Raw genomic sequence first — 24,610 nt, forward strand, 5'->3', positions numbered from 1 at the left:
GCTTGGTGCTCATATTCTTATCCTCCAGAATAGCTTCACTGCCCATTTTCAGCATTATTTCCCATAGATGGTAATCCAGATAACATGAGAACAGGACCATGCATGCTTTGTTGCTATTGTTTCCCCTGAACGTAGTACGTGCTCAGTCAATATTTGTTCGATAAGTGGCTTAGCCACTGGTTCCTGTCCTCATATCCTCTGCTTCAGTCATAATGTTCCCTGAACATAACCCATGTTTTTGTCCCTCTTTCTCTTTGTTCATGCTATTTCCTCTGTCCATTCTTTTATTCACTACATTCATCAGATATTTTTTTAATATCTGTTGGTGATGGCAATATAATGAGGACCCAGGTTAAAATCTCTGTCTTAATGGAATGTTATTTATAGTCCACAAGAAGACGGGCAATAAGTGACAAAACTCAATGTAGCAAATGTTGTTTATGATAGTGGGATTACATCAGTGTGTTACAGGAACATACAGCTGAGTCAGCTGACTCAGCTGAGAGAGGGTCAGGGAAAGTTTCCCTGAAGGAGGTGACCTCTAGACTGGCGGCTGAGTAGCATATAGGAATATGCCAGGCCAAGAGGGTGTGGAGAAGGGGATGGAGGTGAGAAACAGAATAATTTTCTAGGCTGAGGGAATGCCTGGACCATTGGAATGATATTCCTGTCATAGTCATAATCCCACCTGTACTTTTATCCCATGTCAGATTCCACATTCTTCATGAAACCATGGGGAGGGGGATTTTCTCTCTTCCTAAACCTACTCCAGCACTTTGCTTATATCTCTACTGGCATTTATGATATTCTGCCATATATTTTGAAAGGGTTATTGTATCTATATTCTCTTTCCCTTATGAGTCTAATAATGTGTTTTGAGTCTCCGAGGTACCTAATTAAATATTTGTGGAAGTAAGAACCTACCCCGTGCAAGATAGACACTGGGCAGAAATATACAGGAAAAAACTAATTTTGTTAAAACTAGATCGTTTTACGCTGTATTGGGAAATAAAAAAAGTAATGAGCAGTTTCTTCCACAGATGTCTAAAATGCAGCTTAAAAAAACACTCTCACATGCTGGGTCAGGCTTTACCCAACCAGTTGCCTCACTGTCTGGGAACCTAATTAAAGTATTAGCATTTGTCAAAGTGTATCGAACAGTATATTTAAATGTATTTTATTATATGTAAAATATACTTTAATAAAATAAGGTGTAAGGAGGGGAGAATTATACCCTAATCCTAGGTAGCCAGAAACGATGGAAACCCAATAAGTGAAAATGGAGGGTGGTTTGCACATAATTTGTTCTGTATTCTACGTAATGATATGTGTGATTTTCTGATGCTCTTATGCTAATAGCAGTCAGGACTCCTAAATTTACTCACTTACAGACTCCCTTGTCTGGAATACATGTGAATGAGCACACTTACATGTGCACCCTCATTTGTTTGTCTCTCCTAAGACTCCAAAAGATCGAAACGATTCTTTAAAATGATTGAAAAACATGTAAATGTTTGTGGCTGAAACAGATCTGCTTCTGTTCTTCTCCCAGAAACATGGTGGTGGCTTTGAAGGAGCTATCTATTCGGGGCGACTTTCGAACTACAGTTGAATACCTCATCAAATTGTTGGAGACTGAAAGCTTTCAGCTGAATAGAATAGACACTGGCTGGCTGGACAGACTGATAGCAGAGAAAGTACAGGTGTGTGTTCCCACTTGCCAAACAGCTTTGGGGACTGGGTTTTTACAGGGTTGTGGTATGATCAGTCCATGTCACTAGAGAAAATGTATTTGATTCTAATGTAAATGATGCTTGATCTACTTGGAAAAAAACTAGGAGTCATTGTAATTTTAGCACCACAGAGTCCTCGTGCCTGTGTTACCTGGTCATTTTATGGGTTCTAGTATTACTTCCAGGGGTGTATTTGAAGAGAGGCATCCAGGGATTGAAATACATCTGTCCTCATTTGATGTTAAGTCTGCTTCAGAGTTACCAGCTTTTTCATCCATCTGTCAAGTGCTGATGAGAGGGGTCTCATTTAAATCAGCAGTTACCCCTTGTTTCTGAATCACTGGGCTGTTCTAAATAAGACTGTATGTAAAGGGCGCCTGGGTGGCTCAGTGGGTTAAAGCCTCTGCCTTGAGCTCAGGTCATGATCCCAGGGTCCTGGGATCGAGCCCCACATCGGGCTCTCTGCTCAGCAGGGAGCCTGCTTCCCCCTCTCTCTCTGCCTGCCTCTCTGCCTACTTGTGTTCTCTCTCTCTCTGTCAAATAAATAAATAAAATCTTTTAAAAAAAAAAAAGACTGTATGTAAAATCATTAGATTCATCTAAATTATCTGAAGGTCCAAATTTTGGTTATGTACCATATTTCTTTGAGATTATCATTAGCCAGATCCTTGTACCTTTTTAAATTCATTTATGACAAAATCTTGTTTTTGAATTCCTCTCTGATGAGTTCAGTGGAAATCCTTAGGAAGAATAGAGAAAAAGGTGTTTTTCATCTCTATTCAAATGAAGCCTCTATTCAATTTTTTTTTTTTTTAAGATTTATTCAAGGGTGCCTGGGTGGCTCAGTCATTAAGCATCTGCCTTTGGCTTGGGTCATGATCCTAGGATCCTGGGATAAAGCCCCACTTCAGACTCCCTGCTCAGTGGGGAGCCTGCTTTTCTTTCTCCCGCTCTCCCTGCTTGTGGTCCCTCTCTCACTGTCTCTCTTCTCTGATAAATAAATGAATAAAATCTTAATTAAAAAAAGATTTATTTATTCATTTTAGAGTGAGAGAGCACACGTGGGGGAAGGCAGAAAGAGGGAAAGAGAATCTCAAGTGGACTCCAGACTGAGCATGAAGCCCAATGTTGGGCTCAGTCTCACAACCTGAGATCACGGCCTGACCTAACACGAAGAGTCAGACACAGCCAGCTGTGCCACCTATGCACCCTTGCCTCTATTCAAGTTCTAAAATTAATGTGTTTTTATCTCAAATATCAGTTGAGTAATAAGGATAGAGGTTCTCAATGCTAGCTGTTTCTTCAGAGCGAATTTGGACCTGATTTAAATTGAGGAGCCATGGTGCTAAGTGACCCGTGCTTTTGATCTGCCTTCTTTTTCTTTCCTTCAGGCAGAGCGACCTGACACCATGTTGGGAGTTGTATGTGGGGCTCTCCATGTGGCAGATGTGAGCCTGCGGAATAGCATCTCCAACTTCCTTCACTCCTTAGAAAGGTAGGCTTTGTTTCTCATGGGCATGTTAACCAGTAGTCCTGCTTCAAAGATCTATTTATTCTTCTTTCTATTCCTACCAGCTTGTGAGTGCTACCTATTACTCGGTGACCATGGAGGTGGGGGAGAGAAAATATGCAGGAGGTTTTGTTTTGTTTTGTTTTAAAGATTTATTTTTTTGAGAGAGAGAGAGCAAGTGTGGTGGGGGGAGCAAAGAGAGAGAGGGAGAGAATCTCAGCAGACTCCTGCTGAGAACGGAGCCCATCTTGGGGCTTGATCTCATGACCCTGAGATCATAACCTGAGCTGAAACCAAGAGTCAGACGCTTAACTGACTGAGGCACCCATGCGCCCTGATGTGGGAGTTATTTTTTTTTTAAGATTTTATTTACTTATTTGACAGAGATCATAAGCAGGCAGAGGGAGAGGGAGTAGCAGGTTCCTTGCCGAGCAGGGAATCCAATACAGGGTTCTATCCCAGGACCCTGGGATCACGACTTGAGCTGAAGGCAGATGCTTAACCGACTGAGCCACCCAGGTGACCCCGATGTGGAAGTTTTTATGGCAAATTATTTTGGGACTCTTAACTTTAGATTCTAGAAGTTAACTTCTACCACAGTTAGAATGGGTTGCTATTCATTCATTCATTCATTCATTCATTTGAGAGAGAAAGCGGAGGGAGAGAATCTCAAGCAGATTCCCCACAGAGCAGGGAGCTTAATGCAGGGCTTGATCTCAACAACCATGAGATCATGACCCTGAGATCTTGACCTAAGCCAAAACCAAGAGTTGGACACTCAACCAACTGAGCCATCCAGGTGCCCCAGAGTGGGTTGCTTTTTAAAAACGAATTTAGCTAAAATAAGCATTTTCTCCTGTACAAGTATTAAATCTCTCGAAACCCACCCTGGTGATGAAAATCTGGTGTTTCTCTCTAGAATCAAACCCTGAGTATTTCATATATTACCTGTAACACTTTTCAGAAATTCATAATTGAGGCTGATATTCAGGATGACCTCATGAGTCTTGCAACTAGAGGATCAGGCCATATGGGGCTAAACTAATTTCTAACTCTGGTTCTAGAGACTAAGCTCTGCCTTTGAGTCCCTGGAGGAATGGCCCAAGGGGCTAATCATTTTAAAGCACTTTAATCACAGGCATTTTATTTCCTTCTGTGTTGTTAGACTTATATCAGCTTTCTTTTAAGGTGTCTGAAAGGGAGAAGCAAAATTTTAAAAATTGAACTGAGATTGCACAGTTATTCAAGTCTTACGATAGGTATCTTTCATTGTGTTGCTTTCATGCACTAAAACCTTCAGCAGCTCACATTACCCTCGTGTATTAAATCTAAATCCCTCAGTGTGACTTTCAACTCCCTATATACTTTGACCCCTTTTTTACCAGTCCAGTTTTACTTACATCTGTTCCTCGCCATGTAATCTCTAAATTAGTTAAATGGCTTCCCTGCCAGTGTACATATGTGTCATGCGTAATCTCCTCTGCAAACTTCCCTCCATCTTTTTAATGTTAGTTATTTTTTATTTATTTTTAAACCTTTTATTTTGAAGTAATTTGTTTAAAAAAAAAAGAGTGGCATGAATCATACAACTTCTACGTATTCTTCACCTGGATTCACCAGTTATTAACATCTTGCCTCACTTGCTTTATCACTCACTCCCTCTTTCTCTTGTCAGAAGTCTTTCCTGATAATGTTTCCCTCCTAGGCAATGGCCTTCCCTTTTGCTTGAACCCAGCCATGGCCAATTTTTTTTTTTCTTTTACTACCCCAAATGAAGTCCCAGTTGATAACAGTAGATGGGGGTTGATTTTACTGGGGAATTTCTCTCTCTAATTTTCTTTCTTTTTTTTTTTTAAAAGATTTTCTTTGTTTATTTGAGAGAGAGAGTGTGTGTGAGAGAGAGCATGAGAGGGGAGAAGGTCAGAGGGAGAAGCAGACTCCCCATGGAGCTGGGAGCTTGACTCGGGACTCGATCCCAGGAGTCCGGGATCATAACCTGAGCCAAAGGCAGTCGCTTAACCAACTGAGCCACCCAGGCGCCCAATTTTACTTATTTTTAATAACAAGTAATATATTCACATGGTTCAAAGTTCAAAAGGCACAAAAAGGTAGTGAAAATTTCCTTCTTACCTCTGTTCTTTGACCCCCTAATTTTTTCCACTGTGTCAACTCATGTTACCAGTTCTTCTGTAACCTTCCAGACATATTTTAAATTTATATAAGCATGTACATGTAATATTTATTTCTTCCCACCCCCTTTTTTTTTTGAAACACAAATGGTAGCATACTCTGGAACTGTTCACAATTTCACTTGCTTTTTTTCACTTAACAGTGTATTTTGGAGAATAGTTTGTATTAGGACATAAAAGCCTCCATCTTTCTGGGTGCCTGGCTGGCTCAGTTGGTAGACCATGCAACTGTTAATCTCAGGGTCATGAGTTCAAGCCCCACACTGGGTGAGATTATCAATAAGTAAACTAAAAAATATATACATAAAAGCCTTCTGCTTTCTTTTTAATGACTGTATAATATTTCATTATAGGGCCTTTTCATAATTCATGTATCAGTCCTTTACTGATGGTCCTTTAGGCTGTTTCCAGTCTTGATAGTCCAGAAAGTGCTACCATTAATAACCTTTGAGATTTCCTGACAAACTTCTGGAACTTTCTAGAAGTAAATATGACTCATGTTTTTGTTCTTTCAGGGGTCAAGTCCTTCCTGCACATACGCTTCTGAATACAGTAGATGTTGAACTTATCTATGGGGGAGTCAAATATGTACTTAAGGTATGCTGAACCCCACAGAAAACTACACCTTACTTTTTGTTTTTCTTTGTTAGCTTGCTTTCTTTAGATTAAGGGATGGGGGAAATGTTTGGTTTACTTCAGGGTAGGGTATTAGTGAAATTGCTGTCATTATTTGTGTCAGTAGCCTAAAGTAGTATTTGATGTTTCCATAAAAATGTTTCGGTGTTTTTTAATGTGACATAGGAGTCAGAGAACAACCAGACTAGGGGAAAGCATCTAAGATTGCCCTATTAGCTTGCAGCAGGACTGAGCCCTGCCCACAGACACTGATGCTAATAGCACCTTCTTCTCTGAGAGATGTTTCTTACCTATATTTTTGAGGTAGTGACATTTTTTTTCTGGGGCTCCACCTGGAAGGGACACACTGACTTGTCCCTTCTGGTTCTCATTTCCTGCAGGTGACACGGCAGTCCCCTAACTCCTATGTGGTGATCATGAATGGTTCATGCGTAGAAGTAGATGTTCATCGGCTGAGTGATGGAGGGCTGCTCCTGTCCTATGATGGCAGCAGTTACACCACGTACATGAAGGAGGAAGTGGATAGGTAAGGGGCTGTGTGTGGGCCATTTGCTGGTCTTTGTGGCAGCCTTCCTTCTCGGTAGTCACTAGCTCTGGGGCTTTTTCAAGGTCTTTTTGGGTATTCTTTTTTAAACAAAAAGATAGTACATGTACTTAACAAAAATTTTAGGAGTACAAAAGTGTTTACAGTTAAAAACATTGTTTCTCTGCCCCTCCAGTGTGAGTAGACCATGAAAAATAAGTTTCCCTCTCTTTAAGCAACCACCATTAACAGTTTATTTTTGCAGAAGTTTTATATGTGTAATTTATGTATATGTACATACTGTGTTTTTCTTCTGACTACATTCACAAATAAAAATAATCCTTAGACACTGTTCTGCACTTCATTTTTTTACTATAGATTTGTTATAGATATAACATAGATTATAGTCTGTTTACCACCAGTCATTTAGTGTTGTTGTGTCAGTGAAATGAATTAGTGCATGTAAAATGTTCAGAACATTGCCTGGTACATAGTAAGAGTTCAAGTAAGAGTTCAAGAAAACCGCTGTTATATCGTCATCATCTTCATGTTTGTTTTTTTTAAGTAGAGGTGTCTATTCTTTTTAATGATCATATAGTATTCCATTGTATGGATGTACTATAATTTATTTAATCTGACCCGTATTGAAGGAAGTTTTGGTTACTTGCATTGCCAACAAAGAGAAAATGAGTGTTTTGTGCGTCCGTGTGTATATAGATAAAGTTTCCAGTTTTGGCCTGTGTGTGTGTGCGTGAATGTATGTGTTGTGTTTTTCTTTTGTTTAAGATTGACATCATTCTACCATTCTCTTTTACAACCCAAGGTGCTTTATTGGCTTACATACTCCTCTTTATCTCCTAGGTATCGCATCACAATCGGCAATAAGACCTGTGTGTTTGAGAAGGAAAATGACCCTTCTGTGTTGCGCTCGCCTTCTGCTGGGAAATTAATCCAGTACATTGTGGAGGATGGAGGCCATGTGTTTGCTGGCCAGTGCTACGCTGAGATTGAGGTCAGGGTGGGGACGGGACACTCAGAATATGGGAGGGAGGATAGGAAGAGTGTGTGCTGGGATGGACTAAGACTGAAGAGTAACAGAAAAGAAATAGAAAATAGATAGTAAAAAGCATTAGTTGGTTTAATTGGCTTATGAATACAATTTTAAAAACAAATAAGAGGGGCGCCTGGGTGGCTCAGTGGGTTAAAGCCTCTGCCTTCAGCTCAGGTCATGATCTCAGGGTCCTAGGATCGAGACCCACATCAGGCTCTCTGCTCAGCGGGGAGTCTGCTTCCCCCCCTTCTCTCTGCCTGCCTCTCCGCCTACTTGTGATCTCTCTCTGTCAAATAAAGAAATAAAATCTTTAAAAATAAATAAAAATAACAAGAAGCTCACAGTTTTTCTTTGACAGATGTGGAATCTCTTCCTCCAAAGATAGATACTGAGCAGCAGCACTTACTGAGTCAGGAATCATGCTAAGTTCAGGTTATACAGAAAAAAATATGATAGGTGGAGTGGGGCCGCAAAATAGACAAGTAATGAAATATGGATTCTGAGTGAGCTAAGCACAGAGTGCAGGGGCCACTTAACCCAGATTGGGGTGTAGCTGGTTGTGCGATGGGTAGTAGGGGAGGACTTCTGAAAGAGAGAGGACTTCGATCTTACTTTTGAAAGGTAGATAGTAATATACCAGGTGAAGAAGGGCACGGTGAATGTGGAAAGGGAAGTGTGCAAAGGTACAGAAGAGATTGTGGTATATTTAGGGAACTGCAAGGGCATATTGTACTGCTTGAGAATAGACTAAGGTTAAATGGGAAGTGGCAAGCCAAGATGCTAAATAAGTAATCAGAACTTGGTCATGAAGGACCTTATGAGACATACCAAGATGTTGCTACTGTCCTGGAGGCAGTGAGGAGTCCCTGAAGAGTGACACACTGAGATTTGGACTCTAGAATGATTGCATTTAGTGACCTTGTTGAAGATGTGTAGCAGGTAGGGTATTCTGCTGGGAAGTTTTTCAAGTACTCTAGGCCAGACATGGTGAGGGCCTAAACCAAAGAGATGGCAAGAGAGGAAGATTTCTGAGAGATATTTAGAAGAGGTCCTTGGCTGGCCTCAGTAATTGTGTTAGGGAGAAAGAGGAGTAAAGAATGACTCTCAGGTTTTGGCATGGGAATCTAAGGTGGACAGACTGAGCACCTAAATCCATGGGTATGAGGAGGCTAAATCGTTAATCAGTCTAAGAATAAAACAAGTAAAACAGAGGCACCTGGGTGGCTCAGTGGTTAAGCAGCTTCCTTCGGCTCAGGTCATGATCCCAGGGTCCTGGGATTCTGCATCGGGTTCCCCGCTTGGTGGGAAGCCTGCTTCTCCCTCTCCCACTCCCTCTGCTTGTGTTCCCTCTCTCACTGTGTGTGTGTGTGTGTGTCTCTCTCTGTGTCAAATAAGTAAATCTTAAAAAAATAATAAAACACAAACTATGGCAAAATCAGTTTAAACATTAGAAACAGGAAATGTCAGTAGCTGTCCTTAATCCCTAAATCTAGGTCCTGAGAGGTTTTCTAATTGCCCTCCTTGTATGCTCTTGGAGGTTTCAGGTTTCTCATTTTTCTGGATTTAGAGCTAGTATGACTTAGATGCTAAGGGAAAATCTAGCTTCTCTAAATCATTCATCTGTGTAAAGAGAGGGTAAACTCTAATTTTATTTTTTTCATTATAGGTGATGAAGATGGTAATGACCTTAACAGCTGCAGAGTCTGGCTGTATCCATTATGTCAAACGGCCTGGAGCCGCTCTTGACCCTGGCTGCGTAATAGCCAAAATGCAGTTGGACAACCCCAGCAAGGTCCAACAGGTGAGTAGGAAGGTACTTTTAATTTTGCTCTCCAAGAGCTAATTACATGGTGGGGGTAGCTTGGAGGGGCAAATGATTTCAGTGCTTAGTGCTTTTCTTTTCTTAAGCTTCTTTCCCTCTGCTCTCCTGCCTTGTATTTGTGCCTATAGTGTTATGGAATTAGACTTCGCAAGAATTACTACGATGCTAAGATTCTATGATTTCCGGGGTGCCTGGGTGGCTCAGTGGGTTAAAGCCTCTGCCTTCGGCTCAGGTCATGATCCCAGGGTCCTGGGATCGAGCCCCGCATTGGGCTCTCTGCTCCGTGGAGAGCCTGCTTTCTCCTCTCTCTCTGCCTGCCTCTCTACCTACTTGTGATCTCTGTCAAATAAATAAATAAATAAATAAATCTTTAAAAAAAAAAAAAGATTCTATGATTTCCTCATGACACTCCGTCCACTGACTTATCTCCTTGTAGCTGCTTACGATAAAGGGACTTCTTGATTGTGAATGATGAATCTGAGTTGCAGTGGTGTGTGTGTAAGCTGCATAGAAGGTAATGGGTGACTGGCTCTCTCGTTGGCATTGGCAGGCTGAGCTTCACACGGGTAGTCTACCACGGATCCAGAGCACAGCCCTCAGAGGCGAGAAGCTCCATCGAGTGTTCCACTATGTCCTGGATAATCTGGTCAACGTAATGAATGGATACTGCCTTCCAGATCCTTTTTTTAGCAGCAGGGTACGAATCACTTCTGTTGGGGAAAGGATGTACGAATAGGGTACCTGTTCTCCAAGATAGTTTAAAAATCACATGAGGATTTAGAGGGAGGGAAAGAAAGTTGTTTGGCCTGAGACCTTGATTTATGGGATCTGAAGTCTTTAAATCCTTGCTTCTTATCTGTGTTACTGACTTCACATTTAATTGGGATTTAAACCAGGGAACAAGGGCAGTGTTAGATGCCTGTATTAGAGTTTCACAGTAAATACTGTATGGTACTGAATTCAGATATATCACTTTATTTGAGGGATTGTGTTAATTTTGTCTGGATCTTATTTTATTCTTTTCTTCTCAGGTAAAAGACTGGGTAGAGCGGTTGATGAAGACCCTCAGAGATCCCTCCTTGCCCCTCCTAGAATTGCAAGATATCATGACCAGTGTCTCTGGCCGTATTCCCCCCAACGTGGAGAAGTCTATCAAGAAGGAAATGGCTCAGTACGCTAGCAACATCACATCAGTCCTCTGTCAGTTTCCCAGCCAGCAGGTATTTAGAGAGTGACACTGTCATTCTCTACTAGCTACCAGTTCTGGAGTTCACGTTGTATGATTCCTTCCTGGTTGGATCCTTTCTCTGGAGCTTGTGCTTTTGCAGTCTTGAGTGTTGTGCCCTTCACAAAAGTGTCTCAGGATATAAGCCCAATAACAAAAGTACTGGATGTAAAGTGTAAAGTGTTTGTGGTTATGAGGAAAACCTATTAACCATGTACTTCATAGAGGTTTATTCTTGGGCCTGTGCTCTAATCAGAGGAATTTTGTGAATGTAAAGTAGAGGGACATTTGTAGTTTTATTAGCAATGACTTCCTTACCACGCCGGCAGCATGCTCCTTATCCTTTGCTAATTTACATTAGGGAGTTAAGCTAGGCAAGTAGGGGATAAAGTTTGGACCATGACCATAAGCATATCCTGCCTATCAAGGGCCTCTGGTAGGGTGGTAGCTTTTGTGATACAGTCATTAGTTCATCTGGGAAAGGGTGAAAAGAAATAACAGTTGCTCCTTTAACACAAGCCTCTAAAACTATGCCCAGTAACATCCAGCTGTTTCCAACACATGAAAGAGATGTGATCGTGTTATAATTGAGAATACTGGTGGCGATGCTACAAAGGCTAATACTTTGGGTCCCTTTGTTGGGTTGGGTTCATTTTGTCCTCTTTCTTCTGCTTTAGATTGCCAACATCCTAGATAGCCATGCAGCTACATTGAACCGGAAATCTGAGCGGGAAGTCTTCTTCATGAACACTCAGAGCATTGTCCAGCTGGTACAGAGGTAGTTACATGTAACTCCGGAAGAAAGATTTCTTTCTTCTAAGTGGTCACCAAGAGATTTACCTCAGGTTTGATTAGAGAAATTAGCACTTGTATCTTAGAAAATACCTTGTATCTTCTACGTATCTTAGAATTGTGAACTAAAATATTCCTGATGACTTCTTTCTAGTCTGCATCATTCTGTTGAGTATTAAGGCACAGAAATTTCATCGCTTTCTTTTTCCTTGCAATTTTGATGAAACTCCCGATTTTTCTTCTGCCATAGGGTTGAGTACGACATTCATTCTTCTTAGCGTATGGAGCCAACTGTTGGACTGAAGGAACATTGACAGAACATTTTCTGTTCTGTCTTTGAGATGCTCATAAATTTTTCAGATAGCCCTTAGCCATTTCAGGAGTGTTGTGATCATTTCTACTTAGCAGTGGGAACTGAATCAGAGTGCTGTTAGGTGGGGCTAGCAAGTGGTTTGAGGGGTTTGTTTTGTCCTCCTTTTTTCCTCTCTCTCTTAATTAAAACAAAAACAAAAAAACAAAACCTTGTCTATAGACAGATATCTCAGGCTTAGAATTTAAGTTGATCCAGTTAGTTGATTTTAGGCTGGCCCCTGACCTGCCCTAGAATTCAGAGGGAAAGTGGTGCAGTAGAAAATCTAGAAAGTGAACCTGGACTCTGGGCTTATTATTTAAATAGTCTGTTATTTAATCGTGTCGGTCTGTCGGGTTTTTCAGTGGAGACTTTTTTCCTGGCTGCCTAGGTACCGAAGTGGCATCCGAGGCCACATGAAGGCTGTGGTGATGGATCTGCTGCGGCAGTACCTGCGAGTAGAGACCCAGTTCCAGAACGGTAAGCTTGTTCCTGAGGACTGTGTTTCTGAAAAGGCTTCCCTGTAGGACTGTGCAGCCACTGAGCCAGTTCTCCCTGTCACTAACACCCAGACATGAACAAAACTCGTCCTCCTGTCACCCTTTCCTTAAAAACTAAACCTCCATATCCCACTAGTGCCCAAGAAAGGATAACAAAACACAGCTTGATCAGATTGTGACTCTGGTAGTGCTTCTGGGAAAGAGCGGCCATAATTTTTCTAGTAGAGATTAGTATTCCCTGTTGATGTCATCTTGACCTTGTTTAGCGAGAGTTGGTTGAGTCATGACCAGGCTGAAATTGAAAAACTCTATCTGAAGAGCTTGCCTCTTGGCAGCTAATCCACGGATTGAGCCACAGTCATCTCAGAAGGGCTCAGATTTTCCAGTACTTTTCAGTGTATCATTCAGTGGAATTTATCCCTGGCTTTCTCTGAAGAGCTTGATTAAATGATGTATAAAGTCTCTAAATGTGAAACACCTCTAGCTGGGATTTTAAAAGCGGCATACTGCTGATACTGCTTCCTGCCACAAGGTGGCAGTGAAACATCATAGAATTTGAAATACTACTTAAGGTTTTCTTACAGGTTTTGCTTTCTTTTGCATCTTTGAGAGGGTGGCTGTGCCACCCGTAAACAGCAAAAATACTCAAGTGAAAATTAGCAAACTAAATCCAGCAATGTATAAAATAATACATCACAACCAAAGTGTCTTTATCCCACTACTGCAAGCTTGATTAATATTGGAAAAACCAACTACTGTAATTTATCATCTAGGAGATTCAAAGAGGAAGAACCATGGTCATCTAAAGATATGGGGGGAGAACATTTGATAGAATTTAATATTCATTCATGATAAATAAACTCTTGGCAAATGATGAATAAAATGGAACTTCTTTAAACATGTAAAGTTCTCCCAGAAAAAAATCCATAGGAAACTTTATGCATACTGGTAAAATTAAAAGCATTGTTGAGAGCATACCCTTTAAGGTAGAAGTAAGACAAGGGCACTGGCTCTCACTGCTATTTAGCATCATATTGAATGTCTGAGCTGGTGCAGTAAGATAAAAAGCACTAAAAGGTATGAGAACTAGAAAGGAGTAGGGAATATATCTGCCACTATTAGATATGATGTCTACCTGAAAAACCTCAAAATATCCACATATTTATTATTAGAATTAAAGTCTAACAAGGTTGTCGAATGCAAAAGTCAATATATAAAATCCAGTATATGTTTGAATTTCGTATATCTCTATAGTACAACAGTTGTTTGGAAGAGCAGTTTAGAAAAGTAGGCCATTTAAAATAGCAACCCAAAATATGGAATACTAAGGAATAAGTCTAACAAAAAATGTACAAGCCTCTTTGGAAGAAAATTATAATGAGTAAACAATAATAAAGATCTAAATAAATATCACAGTCTTAGATTAATATATACTTACAAAGTATTGGTTCTCCCTGAATTCATCTATAGATTCGTCGATGTTCCAGCAAAAATCCTAGTAGGGAATATCCATGGAATTTGTCAAGCTAATTCTAAAATGTATGTGAAAGATAAGTCTGACAATAACCAGGACACTTCTAAAGAAATACAAGGTGGGGGGATTTGTCCAGTCAAATATCAAGATTTAATATAAACTCATATTAATGAAGAGATTGTGATACTAGTGTAGGGACAGATTAATAGACCAATGGAATGTAACAGCCTAGGAATAGGTCCACACATATATGAAAATTTACATTATAATACAACAGGCATTATAGATCATGAGCAAAAGATAGACTTTTCAGGAAATGATATACTATTACAATGTCTTATTTATTTACAAAACCAAAAAAGAAATCGGATCCCTACATTAAATCATATACACAGAAATCAATTCCAGATGAATTAAAATTAAAGACTTAAACATGTTCTATAAAGGCAAAACTACTAAATTTTTAGGAGAATAGTCTTGTGACCTCAAGGTAGGGAAGATTTTGTCATAGGAGGCACACAAGGTGCAAACTATACAGGAAAAAGTTGATTAATTTGACCCCACTTAAGAGTTTTTATTCATGAAAAGATCCCAAAAAGAGACTGAAAAATAAGCCACAAGGTGGGAGAAGGTATTTACAAAACCTGCACCTAACAAAGGGTGTTAGTAAAAGACAACCTCATAGAAAAATGGGCAAAAGGTAATTCACAAAAGGGAGAATACAAATGATCCACAAATTTATGAAAAGATGTTCAAGCTCATTAGTAATTAGAGAAATGTGAGGATAAATGAGTCTGACAAAAATTAAAAAGTCAGATCATTTTCCACAGCTTCTATAAGCGACAGTGCAAATTTCCAAAGTATAAACCACTTTGGAAAAGCGGCAGAACCTAATAGAGTTGAACTTTTTAAAATACTCTTCAACTGGGCACCTGGATGGCTCAGATGGTTAAGCATCTGCCTTTGGTTCAGATCATGGTCCCAGGGTTCTGGGTTCAAGCCCCCCACATCAGGCTCCCTGCTCAATGCAGAGCCTGTTTCTCCCTCTCCCTCTGCCATTCCCCCTGCTTGTGCTCTCTGGTTTTATCTCTCTGTCAAATAAATAAATAAAATCTTAAAAAAAAAACAAAAAACAAAAAACTCTTCAACCTAGCAATTTACTCTTAGATAAGAAGACTCTAGAGAAACTCTTACATATAAGGCCTACTCATGGTAGCATTGTTCATAATAGCAAAAAATACAGGAAACAATTAGAACTTAGACAAGTAGGATAGACAATTGAATTCTAGTATATTCCTACAATGGATTACTGTACAGTGAAAATAGATGAACCAAGTTACACACAGGAACAAAAGGATAAATTTCAAGAACATAACATTGAGAGATAAATGGAATAAATGTAAAGAAAAGTCAAAGAATGGGGGCACCTGGGTGGCTCAGTGGGTTAGGCCTCTGCCTTCGACTCGGGTCATGATCTCAGGGTCCTGGGATCGGGCCCGCATCGGGCTCTCTGCTCAGTGGGGGGCCTGCTTCCTCCTCTCTCTCTGCCTGCCTCTGCCTACTTGTGATCTCTGTCTGTCAAATACATAAATAAAATCTTTAGAAAAAAAAAAAGAAAAGAAAAATCAAAGAATGAGTAACATAAAATTCAACTTAGCAGTTGTTTCTGAGGGGAGCATAGAGGATCCTTCAAAGATCATTAAAAATGTTCTAAGATAGATGGTAGTTACCAGGGTGTTTATTCTTCTGCATATATGTTTCGCCATAAAAAATTTCAAAAGATAACAGTTGGTATCATTGCTTTCTTTCTGCTTAGGGTCTTTGCTATCTCTTTCCTGGGTAAATAGTCTTTTTATTTCTCCTGGTCCTAGTAAATCCCTTTACCGAGACATATTTCTGAAGACAGCTGTCTTGGTTGCAGAAAGTATGAATATGTATAGGCCAACCAGTTCTTAAATGGCCTCTATTTGTTCTCAATGGGTCTTGTAGGAAATCTTCAGCTCCTAAATATTGTAGCCCACTGTTATTCAAAAACATTTAGTTTCATTTGGGGGAAAAAAAACCCAAAAACCTCATGTCAGTCTCTAATATTTAAAACACAGCCAAGTTAACCCTGACTGAATGTGCTCAGTATTCTAGGAATCCATGGTATTACAGTCGAACTATTCTGGTTTTTAACTTAACATGGAATCTGAACTGAGGTAATTAACCCTTTAGTATTTTCATGATTTCATAAAATTCTGACCTTGAGACTTTCGAACACTAATTCTCCTTTACTTGGAAATTTAATTCTGAGGTAAGCTGTTTTCTGAAGAACTGAATATTGTATCCCACAGTGGATATCACTGTAGTAAAGCTGAAGCTTATGCTTCTGTTGGAAAGCATAGCTTTCCTGGCTAGAACTAACCTGCCCCTGGTGGCATTATGAAGGGCCAATGAAAATACGCATAACCATACCCTCCCTACAGACCTTTTGACTTAATTCAGGGTTCTCCTTGATCTCTGCCTTAGTTTGGATTTGGAAGCCTAGGCATTGCTTAGCTGTTTCATGGATTTACAGGGCAAAAATGTTGAGTTCAGAGGTAGCAACCGTCCCCTCTTGTAGATATTGACAGGTTAGTATGGTTTTACTTTTGAACTAAGTTCCTTATAGGTAGGGTGAAACATTTTCAGTGAGTCAAACATGAAACCAGAAACTCAAGCTGGGGGCCGACTTTAAAGATCATCAAGCTTTTTAAGCAGCAGAACCCTCTCTGCTAAGGAAATCATTTCAGGAAGCTAAATGAGAGAGTTTAGAGTAAGGATGGGGGTTGGAATTATCACCAGCCACCCAGTCTCTAAGACCTACTTTTCCTCCACTCCTTTTGGGGGCGGGGGCAGGATGAAAATGAGGCTCAGAGAGGTAAAGCGATTTGCTAAGAAGCACAAAGGAAATTGGTAACAGAGCTAGGTTTTGAGCCCTGGTCTTAGACCAGATTGCTGGACTCCTAGTCCAGCGTTTCTTTTACTAAACCTCACTGCCAATTCTTTACAAATTCATCCAAGAAAATTCTTAAGATGTTTCCTCTCACTGCTTATCAGGTGAAGCCTTTAAAAAAATAGCAGGTAACTGTGAACATTCATCCAATGGATGAGGACCAGTTCTTTTTGCTTCTTGCAGGTCACTATGACAAATGTGTGTTCGCCCTTCGAGAAGAGAACAAGAGTGACATGAACACAGTACTGAACTATATCTTCTCTCATGCCCAAGTCACCAAGAAGAATCTTCTGGTCACAATGCTTATTGTGAGTACCGTTTTTCAGAACCTGTAAGGATGGTTGATGTGAAGAAAGCATTTCTCTTTCTGAGGTTCTGTGGTCAGAGGAAAAGCTCCTTTTGTAATTGGGGGATGAGTGGTGCTTGGGTTGTCAGTGAACCATTTTCTTACCCTCTCCCTCTGTCCTTGACTTGAAGGAACCTGCCCCGGTCAGGAAAGGATTGTTCTGGCTATTGTGTATGCAGTCACGCATAGGAACTCTGATCTCTTGACTCTGCTTAGAGATGCCTTGTGCTTCCCCATTCCTGCTGTCACTTGTGACAGTAGCTTTAAAATGTACTTTTACCTAGCCAGTATACTTTGTCATGATAACTCTTGTTTGTTCCATGGGTATCTGCAAGGGCTCTTAAGTCCCCAAACTTAAGAACAAAACGTAGTGTTAAAATTTCAGTACTGCCCCTCCCACCAAAGAAATTTAAATTTACTCTGCAACTTCTTTGGGTCCCTTTCTCTTTTACTTACATGGAACCCTAAGCTCAGATTCTTGTACTGGTAGTGGATATATGCTTTTGTCCCCATAACCTCATAATACGAGAATTAGTAGAAAGTGGCAAATAGAGGTGAGACTAGTAAATGTGATTAGACTTAATGTACATTTGACCAATGGGTAAAAGTTCTGTGGACTTTGAACTTAAGGATTTTTAAAGATGGTTTGTAAGTCCTTCACTCCTAGAGTTTTCCAGTTGAGTTAGTTAGGAATCAGAGAACAATAGCACTATTCTTAGAGTCCCTACCCCATGAACAACTGCCTGGCTACTGTCTGTTGGTCTTTTTGGGGGGACCAAAGTACCTTTCACTCCTAGAATTTCCTCGTTTGTCCCTTTGTGGAATTGGCATTCTTGGTACCTTGATTCCATCATTTTTCTTGGAGGGGAAAAAAAAAAACCCGAAACTATAAATCGTCACTGTGGTTTTTTATTTCATAGTTCAGAATAAAGGGAAACTAACTTGCTCACATTTCTGGTTAAGAGCAGTGCCACAACTTCATATATGCCTAGCCTGGTTAACTCTCAAGGATATAACATTTTTTTAGAATAGCCACTTTTAAAAACATGTAATTATAGGGAGAGTTCATTACCTTCACTACCCTAGAATGGCTAGATGGCGGGGAAATCAGAAGACACGTTTGAAAGGAAAAAATATATATCAGCCCTATATAATACTTCAACTCCCCCAAGTGACAGGTTTTGGCAAATAAGTGCTTTTATCTATGGCAATTTGCTGATTTTTTTTTTCCTCAGTCAAACGAAGGAAGAAATCTCTGACCAGTTAGTTGGTTTTTGTTATTGTTGTTTTTGTTTTTGTTGTTGTTGTTGTTTATTTCAATACAAGGATTGCTAATTCTCATTTGGATAAAACAAGACTTTCTGGCAGAACAGGGTAATGAGGGAGTGGAAGAATCTCTCAGTTTGGACCTAAAATGGGGTGTATTTGCCTTTTTAGGGAGCTAATGATGGTGAGTTTTCATTTTATTATGATTACCTTTTTAAGGACTTAACAGTTTTCTGCACTAAAAATAGACCAAAGCCCAGAATCCTTGGAGCAGCAGAAGAGTAATGATCGTCCAAGACTGTCGCTGGGTTTCTTAAATTCTAATTTGTAAGATATAGGGGCTCGGCTCGCTCCTTTTGCGGAGTGATTGTAAGTAACGCTTGCCTTAAGAATCTCATTATTGGAACACGGAGCCATATTTCCTCTGAGAATTCTGGAGTAGCTTTGAGCCGGGGCTGTTCATTTCTCAAGTAATCACGCTGGTGTGATGGAGAGAGAAAATGGCAGCTGTTCGGAGCTCAGGCCTTCAATTTTCTTCAGAGTCCAGTCACTCAAGTGTGTAATTACACGGGGGGTGCTGCAGAGGCGTTGGGCCCTGTCAGAGAACTGGTTTGAGGCTTTGCTTTCTGCTTTTGCCAGTCAGGACAGGCAGAAGCCAATGGGACTCTGACTTGCTGCTGTTCTTTTTTCCCCACCTTGTCATCCTGATTACTTCTTACCTGCATGGATAGTGCCCGAACTTTCCAACAGGCTGAGCTCTTTGGAGAAAAGAGCTGTTGTTAGTATTTGGGTTTGGATGAACAGGGTGGATGCGGAGGAGTGGGGGAGAGGGAGGAGGAAGAGGAGGAGGAAAAGGTTGAAGATGTGAACCAGAAAGATGGATTTGTCCTTCTCTTTATTTTGGCATTTCACATTTTTCTTAAAACAAAACAAAAACAACAGACCAAAACTCAGTAAACAAAGTAGGATCTGTAGGCTTTCAAATCATTGAATTTCTTTTGAAATATCAGCTGCTTTCACCTTATCTTAGAGATTTGGAAAACAAGAAGTTAATTGATATGCTCGAGCTGAGGGTCAGCTAGCCGTGTCCTATGCAGCAGGAATGAGAGCTCAAAAGGTGCTCCCTTCTGACCTGATACTACTGAATACCAGATGTGGGTCTCCTCATTCCTTCCCTGGTAATGGTCAGGTCTCACAGCCATCACCCCGCCCCATGTCTGCATTAATGTTCATGGCTGGTAAGAGCTATTTTACTGGTTTGGCTCACTCTTACTCTAGGTCTGTCTTTCACGGATATCACCTGGACATGGTAGCATTTGAATACCTCAGCTTGTGTTCTCTGCCACTTCCCCTTTCTCTGCTTACCTTGGCTTCCTGATTGATGGTTTTGTGCCCGGCATTTCAATCTTTGCTTTCTAGAAGTAGAATTGTTGATGGTGTGCTTTGCTGAGCTAGATGATGATTTCTGGGCTTTTGAACCTAGAGGGAGGGATCAAGACAATCAGGTTTCTGTGAATCAGTGTTAGAAAATGTGGGCTGCTCCAAGGAAGCCCTCATTGCCTCCAGGCATGTATTAGCATAGTGCCTAGTAGTAACTTGCTTCCAGGAGTCTGGAGCAAATTTGTTCTAATCTTCCCCCTATCTGGAAAGTAGAATACCAAATAAAATGCTAGTCTCATCATTTTTCCTCCATTTGGAGGAACAACACGGTGCCTTGATTAAAACCAAAGGCTGGAAGACCAAAGCTCTACCTAAGAGATTTTTATGATTTTTTTTTTTTTTCTTTTTAAGAGAGAGCTCAAGTGGGGAGGGGCAGGGGGAGAAGGAGAGAAAGAGTCTTAATGAGACACGGGGCTCTATCTCACAACCCTGAGATGGAGACCTGAGCTAAAATCAAGAGTTGGATGCTTAACCAACTGAGCCACCTAGTTGCCCTTATTTAAGAGGTTGTATAGCCAAATTAAGCAGTTTGGCACCAATAAAAAGTATCAACATCCTTGTAGCAGTCGAGATGGCGAAGTATCCAGTAGTCAGCCACCTTGATGCTGAGTAGTCCTCCCCTCACTACTTATATGTTATTTCTGGAATGGTCCACATGAACATGATACAAACCATGCTCCTCATGAGTAATGCTGGGCCTGTGAGCCTCTGATTTGGTTTAGATGAGGAGCCTTGCCTTCTTCCTCTTAACATGACTGCAGATGGTTTTATCAGTGTGTAAATAAAGAAGTCATCTTTCTCCGTGAACCCAAGTTTACTGAATAAGGGTGATATTAACAATGTCTTGTTAAACCTGTCCCAACTCCTTGGAATGTCAAAAAGTCCACCTGTGACTGGAAGAAATTACCAGCCCATTGCTGATTTGGGGGTTAGTGCCTCACGCAGCTGAACAATAGTGTCATGAGAGCATTACACATTAGTCACATTCGGTTTTGAATTGCCTTCAAATCTTAGGATGCTAAGATCAAGTTGGATTATGTTGGGCTCTCCTGGCAGTCAGCTACACGACTTTGACTATGGTTTTGACACTTAAGCATGCTCGTTAAATTTCTGTAAAACTGAAATATTCCCTGATGTTAGCCATCATCCAGGTTAAGAGTAAATGTAAGAAGTAAGTGTGTGATACCAGTCTTAACCATTACTGAATAATTATGTTAACTTTGGCCTACAAATTTATGCAAGTAACCTGTAATTCCAGAACCAGCAGGTAGACTCATTAAAAGAACCTCTTTATATTGAGGAAACACACCTGCTGACATAGTCACTATTTAATGTCATTGTTACAAAGTGTTCACCAGAATTAGGTGATGATTTTGGGCTTCCCATTGGAAGGCTGTCTCTAGGCTAGAGGGCCATAAACTAATAAAATGGCCTTTAGTTCCTGGTGGTTTCTTTTAGGACCTGAACATTGTCCAGGTCAAGGACAAGAGAAGGTGGGGAAGGTTATCTTATATGTGATTTTCTAATGCCAGTCTTTTTCTAAGTACTCATGATGACAATGAAGAAGATAATATTTGAATGGAAAATCCAAGTCAGGATAAACTAATGGAGGTAATGGTTTATTGATACTGTATTTGCTGCTGCTTGTCCCAGAGGGACAAGAAAGTTTGGTTTCTGTACTTTATCATAAGGAGCCCGAGAGTACTGTCAGTTGGTGATTGTGAATGAATAATTACTTCCCAATTATTTTTTAAAAATCTCCATAGTTCACTTTTCTTTTGGATACTGTTTCTTTTTTCCTACCCCCTTCTCCTTCCTTTTATCTCATCGTGGAAAGATGAAACAAAAAAAATGGTTTTTTAAAAGTGATTTTCTGTGTTAAGTTAGAACAGGATCTAGAGTTAGACAAGAGGATAGCTCCATTTTTGGGTATATATTTTAGTTTCATCTCAAAAGGTAAACCTGGGTTTCCTTTCAAGGGAAAACATTCCATATCAAAGCTGTTGTGTCTGATATAAGTAGGCAGCTAATGTTCTTATTTTGTCGTGTTTTATTTTGCTGTTAGGTGTTGATACTTGAGTCTGGCTATTTGTAGAGCAGCTGAGTTTCATTACTGAGGACACCTGTTAGGTTTTTAGATCTTTCAGTGGGTCTTTCTGATGAATGGAGTAAGAACCTCAGAAAGGAATATTTTTCTCTATTAGGAATATTAAGAAAAGAGGGATTTCATAGGAAAAACTTGCCTCGGTTTCCCTATCTGCTGTTTCCTGTCTGTTCTTCTGTCTTCCTGTGGTCTGTCCCTGGTCATTTTATATATTCCTTTGAGATTCTTTTTTGCTCCTTAGTTCTCAACAAAAGATGCAACTTAGCTGCATTTTTCTCCCTCCTTTGTATGCCCTGCAGTAGGTGGAGAGGCCCTCTGGTCTCTGACTCCATGCTCAATTGAACCCTGGATTTATAGTCACCTATTAGCTGTTTCTCTCCTCCCCTCTCAGGTCAGTGAATTCCCTGCACTAAATAAGGTGGAACTTCCCACTCACATCAGTGAATTACCTGTGATCAGCAGGTGAAAGCAATACTTGCACTTCCTTAACTACAAATCCCATCATGTGTTTTACAACTCTGGACTCTTGGAGCAACTTCTGGTTGGTGGATTGGAGAACCAGAAAGTATTTCGTGTCTCAAAATGTTTGAGAAAGGGAATCTGGATGGCCTGGTGGGTTGAGCATTCCACCCTTGGTTTTGGCTCAGGTCAGAACCTCAGGGCTGTGAGATCGAGCCCCCACTGGGCTCTGCCCTCAGCATGGGGTCTGCTTGAGATTCTTTGCACACACACACTCTCTCAAATAAATAAATAAATACATAAAATCTTAAAAAAAAAAAAAAAAGAAAGAAAGAAGCCTTTTTCCCAGCATAGTCGTGCTGAGTACTCTAGAATTGTTTATCCTGTGATGTGGAAGGCAAGTAGGGGACTATCAAGAGTAGCCCGAGATGAGGAAGGTAAGTATGACATAGAGATTCTTTAGGAAAGACGCTGATAATCAGGGTAGGAAGAAGATCAAAAGGCAGCAACAGCAAGCCTTTAGGGATCTGATCATCTTTCATGTCCTGTTGGTAGTAGAGGGAGAATAAAAATTCACAACAATATAAAGGCAGTTAATTTCAAACTCCCAAGTAGACGAACTAGGCCTAAATATGTATATTTTATGTGTGGTGTGAAGAACTTCTATAAATAGCTCTGTAAAGTTCAGAAAAGGACAGACATTTCTAAAAACCACATCTGCACTTTTCTCAGCTCAAGTGAAAATTACATGGATAACGGATGAATTTAGGGAATAAATTAATATTCCACTGAAGAAGAAACATTTTCCTCAAAATATGGTAGAGATTTTTTCTTAAGAAATTTTAACTTTTAGGGGGCACCTGGGTGGCTCAGTTGTTAAGCTTCTGCCTTCGGCTCAGGTCATGATCTCAGGGTCCTGGGATTGAGACCCGCGTAGGGCTCCCTGCTCAGCGGGAAGACTGCTTCTCCCTCTCCCACTCCCCCTGCTTGTGTTCCCTCTCTCACTGCCTCTCTCTGTCTGTCAAATAAATAAATAAAATCTTAACAACAACAACAAAAAGAAATTTTAACTTTTAGGAGAGGAAGGACCTAATTGAATAAACTCGTGGACTGTATAGTAGGAACTTGGTTTTTCCCTCTAATCCAAGGATTCACCATGTTTAGTTATCCTGGAATGATTCCTGGTACAGCAAGAGGATAAATGATTTCGGGTATAGAATTGTCAGCATATGAGATGGTGTTTTTATGTAGTGTGTGTTTTTAAATGAATAATTTGTTCTTGTGCTTCTGTTTTGCACCCTCCTGGGATGCTGAACATTTGGTGTGTGGAACGAAAACCACCAGGAGTGGTTCCTGTTGCCTTATTCTGCCTTCTTTCCAAAAGCGGGAGAAGAAACAGGAAAGCCTTTAGTCCCCATATTATTTAAAACTTCTTACAACTCTGAGGCCTCATCTATTATGTTTTACTCCGAATTCCCTGACCCCTTTAAATGGTCTCCGATGATTTCTTCTTCACGTTAAAAGTACAGTGCAGATTTGTGAAGAAATTCACTAGGAATTTTGAATACGAATGATTGAGAGATTTAGGTTTCTCCTTAGCAGTGGCTTCCTCTGGAATCTTTTTGACTACATTGTTTGGGATAAAAATAACAAGTTCATATTTTCTTTCTTTCTTTTTTTTTTTTTTAAGATTGTATTTATTTATTTATTTGTCAGAGAGAGAGAGAGAAAGAGAGCACACAAGCAGGCAGAGAGGCAGGTAGAGGCGGAGAGAGAAGCAGGCTCCCTGCTGAGCAGGGAGCCCAATGTGGGACTCTATCCCAGGATTCTGGGATCATGACCCGAGCCTAAGGCAGCGGCTCAACCGACTGAGCCACCCAGGCGTCCCAACAAGTTTGCATTTTCTCATTAATCTAGCTATGTTCACTTTGTTTTTGTCCTATTTTCCTATTTCAGAGTTCTAGCCATAATTCTTTTTAATGTGGTTGTGTATATGTTTTTTCGCACTAACAATTAGGACCAGTTGTGCGGTCGGGACCCTACTCTCACCGATGAGCTGCTAAATATCCTCACAGAGCTCACTCAACTCAGTAAGACCACCAATGCCAAAGTGGCACTTCGAGCACGCCAGGTAAGGACACGTGTCGGCTATCTGGAGGGAGAAATGGTTTTCATAGATTGGGTGGTCTTAGAAATAGTGAGCTTTTACTTAGT

General features: G+C 40.4%; 1 protein-coding gene across 1 annotated transcript in view; it reads left to right on the forward strand.

Moving 5' to 3' along the window:
* The window catches only part of ACACA (acetyl-CoA carboxylase alpha), a 236,320-nt gene that overhangs the window by 76,746 nt on the left and 134,964 nt on the right, over positions 1-24,610 (forward strand). The window contains 12 exon segments of the mRNA XM_080825443.1: positions 1,553-1,703; positions 3,125-3,228; positions 5,948-6,029; positions 6,449-6,594; positions 7,453-7,603; positions 9,309-9,443; positions 10,015-10,161; positions 10,496-10,684; positions 11,367-11,467; positions 12,222-12,310; positions 16,965-17,089; positions 24,414-24,527. Coding sequence (XP_080681569.1) covers positions 1,553-1,703; positions 3,125-3,228; positions 5,948-6,029; positions 6,449-6,594; positions 7,453-7,603; positions 9,309-9,443; positions 10,015-10,161; positions 10,496-10,684; positions 11,367-11,467; positions 12,222-12,310; positions 16,965-17,089; positions 24,414-24,527 — 1,534 coding nt within the window.

The sequence above is a fragment of the Martes martes genome (genome assembly GCF_963455335.1).
Source record: "Martes martes genome assembly, chromosome: 16".
NCBI lineage: Eukaryota > Metazoa > Chordata > Mammalia > Carnivora > Mustelidae > Martes > Martes martes.